We start from the raw sequence: 7,035 nt of genomic DNA, 5'->3' as shown, positions 1-7,035 counted from the left end.
TCCCCCAGAGCCTGTGCAGGCTGCCCCTGTGTCCGGCTGCCCACAGCTGGGCCGGCTGCCTGGGGCACACATGGCCTGTCCAGGGCCAGGATGTGAGTGGGCCTGGGGTGCCCTTCTCAGGGCCAGCGTGGCTCCACCGAAGGGCCTGCCCGCAGCCCCTCCCGCCCCGGCAGCAGGCCGGGCACCTTACCTGCCAGCGTCAGAGGCTACTCTCGTAGCTGGTGGCCACCTTCTGGCCCTTAAGCCCAGCACCCCAGCTTAGTCCTGGCGCTGGCGGGGGGGGTTCTACAGTGGACAAGAGGCACCTTTCAGTGTGGTGCGGCTGGGCCCTAGGTCCCTGGCGTGCAGAGCTGGGCGGGCCCATGGGGCCAGGAAGGGGCCCTGTTCCCTGACGGGCACAGCCACGGCGTGGAGGGGGCATCCGTCAGAGGCTGCGTGTGGGTCCGCGCCTCCCGGCCACGCAGCACCCATGACCCTGCCCCACTGGCCGGCAGCCAGGGCCCCTGCCGAGCCGCCTCACCTGACAGGTGCGGGGCCACCGGAGGGTCGTGTGTGCTCAGCAGCTGCGCCTGGATGGTCTCCACCACCCTCTTGAAGCGGCGGCTGGGGCCTGCGAGAGACAGAGGGTCACACCCTGGGAAGGCCAGTGCACGCCCCCGCCCCCTGCGGCCGTCGGCTCACCTGAGAGCAGTGTGAAGGTGACAGAGTAGATGCCGTTCTCCTTCTGTGCCTCCCCGCCCTCCGTGTAGGTGATGTCCACCTGGAACTTGACGGGTTTCTGGAACACGGCCGGGCCCCCTGTTGCCTTGTACTCAGCCCGGAAGCTGGTCTGGGAGATGACGCTGTGGCTGAGGCTGGGAATCTGCAGGGAGGAGCCGTGTGAGCGCACGGGCGGTGGCGGGGGGACTGCCCTGGTGTGAGGGTCGAGCACCCAGGCCAGGCGCCCAGCCTCCGCCTCGCCTCGCCTCCAGATCTGTGCCAGGCGCGGTGCAGGGGAGACGCCCAGAGCCAGGAGGCGCCTTCCAGCCCCCACCCTCTGAAGGACGCGGCTGGGCTCAGCCAGGGGCTTCTCACACCAGAGCAGAACAGGAGGAAACACGGGGCCTACTGACGGCACCTCCAGAGGGAAGCCGGCCCAGCAGCCCAAGGCTGAGGCTGGAGCTGAGGGACTCGGAGAGCTGTCTCGTCTCCCCTCCCGCAAGTGCTGGGACCGTGCCCGCCTTCCCGGGACCCAAGGCACTGAGGGCTGGCCATGAGGCCACACAGCAGCAAGGAGCCACCCTGCCCAGGGCTGGTGCTGGGGCTGCTGGGCACTGGAGGCCGGGGCACCATGGAGTCTGGGTTGGCCTTGGGCCAGGAGCAGCATGAGGGGTGTGGGAAGAGGGGAGGAGCCAGCCCAGGCCCAGGTCAGGGTGGAAGCCCCAGAAGCTGTCAGGCTGCCGGTAGGGAGGCCGAGGGACCCGAGAGGCCCATGGGTGGCGAGGCTTGGCTGGGCTCCTGGGCCCCTGGAGCCACTGGTGAGGGCCTTGCACTCAAGGACCCCCAGCTGCAGTCCGAGGGGTAGAGGCCTGGGGTCACGGGGCAGAGTGTACAGCGGCTGTCTAGGGAGCCCTACTGAGATATCTGCCCAGTTGCCAGGAGCCTGCTACCCACAGGGTGCATCCCAGGCCAGGGGGGGCTGGGGAGGGGGCTCCTCGGCTGAGGGCTGGCCCATGGCAGGTCAGGGCCTGGGCTGGGCTGGAGAGATGGGCGGGGACGGGCAGGGACAGGGCCTCCTACCGGAAGTGCCTCCGCTCTCTTGGTGACCGGGAGCCTTCCTGTACCCGCGAGCCAGCACAGCCCCCAAGCACAGCCGCCTCGTGGAGAGGACCAGGGACCCTGGGGGTGGCCACCCGGGGGCCTCAGGGCGCCAGCCTTTACCCCCAGGCTGCACAGCGGTCACCCTGGGTCTCTGCCTGGCCCGTCCCACCTCGCTTCCCGCCTGCACCAAGGCCGTCGGGGTGAGTGAGTGAGACGCCACCTTCCCTCCGAAGCCAGACGCCTAGGCGGGCCGGAGAGCACGCAGGAGGGTGTCGGGAGACTGCCCTGCTCTTTGCTTCAGTGCCCCAGGGCACGGCGGCGGGCCCGGGGGTGGGGGCTGGGGCCTCACCGACAGGAAGGCGTGCACGATGTCCGCCTTGATGGAGCTCAGGGGCTTGTCCTTGATGACCACGAAGATCTGCTCCTCCTTCTCTAGGTTGATGAAGTTCCCAAACCAGGACTTCTTGGCCAGCCTGGGCGGTGGGGGACGGAGGGTCAGGGGCAGCGTGTGCCGCTATCGACAGCCCGCCTGACCCGGGCTGGCCACGGCGCCCTCAAGTCCTGCAAAATGGGGCCAGCCCTCTCCGCGCTGCTCAGCGGGACCTGAGGCCCGAAGTCCAACCCAGAAACAAACTCAAACGCCCTGACGCAACCTGCCCAAGTGCCCTGGCCCTGGCCCTAACCCAAACGACCAGATGTTAATTGTCCTCAAAATGTCCTAAGCCCAACGCCCCAATGCGAACTCCAACACTGACCAAACGCCCCGACTGCAACCCCAAACCCCCACCCTAACCCAGGCGCCCTGACCCAAGATGCCCTAAGCCAAACACACATGCCCGAACCCTGACCCCAACCCCAACTCAGGCTCAAAACACCATAACTCTCACCCTCAGACCCTAACCCAAACGCCCTGACCCTAACCCAGACACAAGTGTCCTAACTCTGACCTCAACCCCAAGCCCAAGCCCAACCCAGGCTCAAAACACCCTAACTCTTACCCCCAAACCCGAACCCAACCGCCCTCATTCCAACTCTACCCAAATGCCCTAAGCCAAACATCCTAACTAACCCAAATTCCCTGACGCTAACTCTAACCCTATTCAAATGCCCTAATCCGTCACAAACACCTTCATCCAAACCCTCACAGCCTGACCCTAACGCAAATCCAAATGCCCCAACCCTAACCCAAATGCCTTGACCCTGACCCAAACACAAATGCCCTAAGCCTGATCTCAAACCCCAACCCCAACCCTAACCCAGACTCAAAACACACTAATTCTAAACCCCAAGCCCTAGCCCAAATGCCCTAACCCAAAGGTCCTGGCCCTCACCCAAACGCAAATACCCCAACCCCGACCCCAACTCCAACCCAGACTCCAAGGCCCTAACTCTAACCCCCAAGTCCTAACCCCAAGCCCTAACCCTAGCCTCAATGCCGCACCCCAAACACCCTGACCCACACACAAACGCCCTGACCCTGGCCCTGACTCTAACTCAGAAAACCTCAGCCCTGACCCTAACCCCAGTCCTAGCCCGAACCCAAATGCCTGACCCGTGGCCCTGCCCCTGCCTAGCCTCCCCGACCAGCTTCCATGGCCCTAACCGGCTCCACTCTTGCTCCCCAGAGCTGTGCCAGGCAGTGCTTGCCGGAAACCCCCTGGGAGGGAAGAAGGGAGCGGGGCGGGTGTCTGCCGGCTGCTCCGTGCGGGTGGCCGAGTGCTGGACACCAGGCTCTGTGCGGCCTGGCAGCTCCCCGGCAGAGATGCCCCACCCGGGGCTGGAGGGGCCGGAAGCCATACACGGTGCCAGGGGAACAGACCCATGCCCAGAGCCGGACTGCGTGCCCCTCCCTCCTGGGGACCACTTCCGACCCCGGGTGCCCTGGGTCAGTGCCTGGCTGCTCTGCCCCGTGGAGCAGAGATCGCGCCCAGGTCTCCAGGGCTGGCTGGGGAATGCCCTGCCTTGAGTGCACCACGGCCACACGGACCCTCTGTGTCAAATGCCGCAGCTGGCGGTCCTCACGCAGGCCTGGTGCAGTTGCACAGTCACATGCCTCGTGACTTGACCGGCCTCGCCAAGGCCATCGCGGCTGACAAAGTGCCACGGGAGAGCCGGCTTCGGCTGCCCTGCCCGGCAGATGCCCACCACCCACCCCTCGTGCCACCTCCAGCGCATCCTGCTGGCATCTCCTAGGACCCCCATGGAGGGAAGCCCTCCTCCCCAGAGGCCAGTGCGGAGGCCCCTGGGGCTGGCTCCCTGGAGTCTCCTGGGGCTGGCTTCCTGATGGAGTGCAGCTAGCCTGAGGGTGTCACAGAAGGCTGCACACCCATTGTGCCAGCAGAGCCCCCTGGGTGACAGAGAGCCCTCAGCCCAGCAGCCCGCCAGGCCCCGAGTCCCGCCCACGACCACGGAGCTTGGCCCAAGACGTCCACGGCCTGCCGGCTCCAGGACTGCACCTGGAGACCCTCCTGCACAGTGGCCTTGGTCACGGCAGCTGCGGCTGACAGGTGGGGCTTGGCGGCCGAGCCCTGGGGGTTTGCTGCGTGGCAGCTGGCTCCCGCGGCCAGGCAGAGATGGCAGGGCGTGGCTGGGCACCATCATGGCAGGACAGGCAGGCTGGAGGGGGCTGTCTAGCGGGGCTCCTTGGGCTGGCAGCTGCTGCGGCTGGAGTTTCCTGGGCATAGAACCTTCCTTTTCTCCGCCTGCTTCTAGGCTGGCTCTTCTGCCACCCGGACATCCCAGGCACAGACGCTTCCTGGCCAGGCCCCTTCATGCACCAACAGCCGAGCCAGGAGTCCCAGACGGCACAGGGGTTTTGCCTGGCTGTTGCCGGCCATGTCTCCGCTTCTGGGGTCTGCGACCGGAGGCGCCTGTTCTTGTGAGAAGCTCCCGTGACTGGCCTTCATCCCGTCCGGCCCACCATCACGGCGGCTGGAATCGGGAGGTGCAGGGTGTGTGCAGACCGACCACGGGGGGCCAGGGCCAGTGGAGAGCACAGACGGGGATCCACGTATTCCTGCCCTGCCGCCGACAAGGTGATCGGGACCTGGCCTGGCCTGCTTCAGACCCAGTGGGATGACCGCTGGCGAAACTCGTCCCGGGTCTCACAGACGCCTGACGGCCCAGCGAGGCAGGGCAGGCATAGGGGTGGGGCCCAGGCAGTCTATGCCAGTGCTCACGCGACGCCACGGGGCGCAGTCTGGGTGTTGCCGTTTAGGTGAGATGAACTTAGACCCGCAGACGCTAAGGAAAGTGGGTGACCGTCTGCCCTGGGGGTGGGCTGCACTCAATCAGAGGAACGCCTTAAGAGAACAGACGCGGGCTCCCCGGAGACGAAAGACTCCTCCTCCGACTGTGACTTGAAAATGCCACCGGAGCTTTCCGCCTACCGAGCTCACTCACAGGGCATGGCTCCTGCCCCTCGGTGACCCTCCTGCGCAGACACTGTGGCTCGGCTTCTCCGGGGTCCTGTCACAGGCGGCACCAGGAGACGTCTCAGGCCCCCAGCGGCAAGCCAGGGAGTCGCCGGGTGATGTGTGCCCAGAACCGTGGGGCCTCCGTCTGTGCTGGGCCCTTGGGAGGGCCAGGGCCTCCAGGGGTCCCAAGTGGGAAGGGAAGGAAGCGATGAGGCCGCAGTGCCTGCCGGTGTCGAGCTGCCACGAGCAGAAGCGTAAGCACGAGCCGGTTCAGGGAAGCTTCAGTGATGGCAGACGTGGACGTCAGGGCCTCGGAGGACACACGCGCCAGCCAGGGCCTCGGGGCCCCTGGATGTACTGCCCCGCCAGCCCCGACCCCGCGGAGTCCACCTGGCAGGACCGGTCCAGACTGTGGCCGTGCTCCTGGCTGCACCCGGCGAGTGGCTTCCCTGGGCCGAGTTGAAAGGCCGTTTCTGGCGTCATCTGCATGAGGTCCTCCTGGCTCTGGCCCGACCGCCACACTCTGCAACTGCCCTGAGTGGTCATGCCACGTGTTCACAGGTGTACGCCATCAGCCACCAAGACGGGGACCAGGAGGGAAGGCGGGGACACTGGGGAGGGCTCTCCAGGGACAGCCCTGCCCGCCCCATCACAGTGGGCAGCCACAGGGCATCTCGGCATCCACAGAGCCTGGACGGCACCACCTCCCGCCTCTTCCTCTTGCACTTGGAGAGCCGAGGGTTCCCAGCAGCAGCAGGACCTGCCTTAGCCCGGCCCACCCACAGTCCCCCACTACGCCCACCCCCGCACAGAGCCCTACCAGGCCTGGGGCCGTCCCGTGTCCTCACCAGGCCCCGCCGCCGCGGCTAGCCTTTCTCCTCGGCAGACCCAGCTGGCCTCACGAGTCCCTCTCTCCGCACTCCTTCCCCAGCCCAAGGCCGCCCAGGGCCCACAGCCTCTGAGCGGGGCTGGGCGCCCCCCACTGGCCACGCCTTGTGGTCAGGCGCTCCGCGTTCAGACTCAGAGGCCCAGGCGGGCCTTGCCTGTGGCGGGAGGTGGAGAGTGGGCCCAGGAGGACAAGCACAGTCTGCACCCGGCCGGTGTGAGCGTCCCCATGCCCTGCCCAGCTGGCCGGTATCTAGGGCCCAGAGGCCTTGAGTGGGCCACTTACTCAGGGGACGACTCCGGGGTCAGGTTGGACATCTCCTCCGGCGTGGGAACTGCACGTGGATGGACAGGGGGGAAGGCCTGGTGACCGCTCTGTCCCTCTCCTGCCCTGGCCACTGTGGCCAAAGTCAGGTTTTCGGAAGTCCACCCTCAGCCCTGACACAGCCACCTGAGGGCACAGCCCAGCCACCGGCCATCTCACAGGCCGAGAAGCCTGCAGGCGCCCAGTCACGGGAGCTGTCCCAGCCTCCGGGGCTGACACCGGCCGCCCGGGATCCCTTGACCCCGGGGCCTCCTGCCGGCCGCACCCACCCCACAGGGTGGCCAGGCTCAGGAGCTCAGGGGTGCCATGGAGGGGGCGGCGGGGGGAGGGAGAACCCAGGCCCAGAGGGTGGAGCAGCCCCACTTGGCCTGGGCACTCACCTTGCAGTTTCCGGCGGTGGAAGCGAGGGGAGCCCAGGAAGCTGTTCTTGATGGAGTTGAGCCGGGCCCTCCAGGGCACCCCTCCGACGCTGGGGCTGGACGGCGGCGTGGGGTTGGGCGTGCCCGCCGGGCTCTCCTTTGGCGTGTGGACGGGTGTCCCCTTGGGGGTGGGGAGGGGACTGCCCCTTGGTGAGGGGTGAGGGGTCACCTGTATGGTGGGGACAGACTT

General features: G+C 67.0%; 1 protein-coding gene across 1 annotated transcript in view; it reads right to left on the bottom strand.

Moving 5' to 3' along the window:
* Positions 1 to 190: 190 nt before the first annotated feature.
* Positions 191 to 7,035, bottom strand: part of LOC103249539 (serine/threonine-protein kinase BRSK2-like) — a gene marked incomplete at its 5' end in the record, with an annotated part of 11,998 nt that continues 5,153 nt past the window's right edge. Inside the window, 6 exons of the mRNA XM_021707603.1 lie at positions 191 to 285; positions 521 to 610; positions 682 to 862; positions 2,150 to 2,273; positions 6,388 to 6,436; positions 6,807 to 7,032. Of these exons, the coding sequence (XP_021563278.1) occupies positions 200 to 285; positions 521 to 610; positions 682 to 862; positions 2,150 to 2,273; positions 6,388 to 6,436; positions 6,807 to 7,032 (756 nt within the window). The remainder of the gene's footprint in view (positions 286 to 520; positions 611 to 681; positions 863 to 2,149; positions 2,274 to 6,387; positions 6,437 to 6,806; positions 7,033 to 7,035) is intronic.

The sequence above is a fragment of the Carlito syrichta genome, unplaced genomic scaffold (assembly GCF_000164805.1).
Source record: "Carlito syrichta isolate Samal-C Ts95f unplaced genomic scaffold, Tarsius_syrichta-2.0.1 Scaffold120696, whole genome shotgun sequence".
Lineage (NCBI taxonomy): Eukaryota > Metazoa > Chordata > Mammalia > Primates > Tarsiidae > Carlito > Carlito syrichta.
This window is presented reverse-complemented; position numbering and strand designations above follow the sequence as displayed.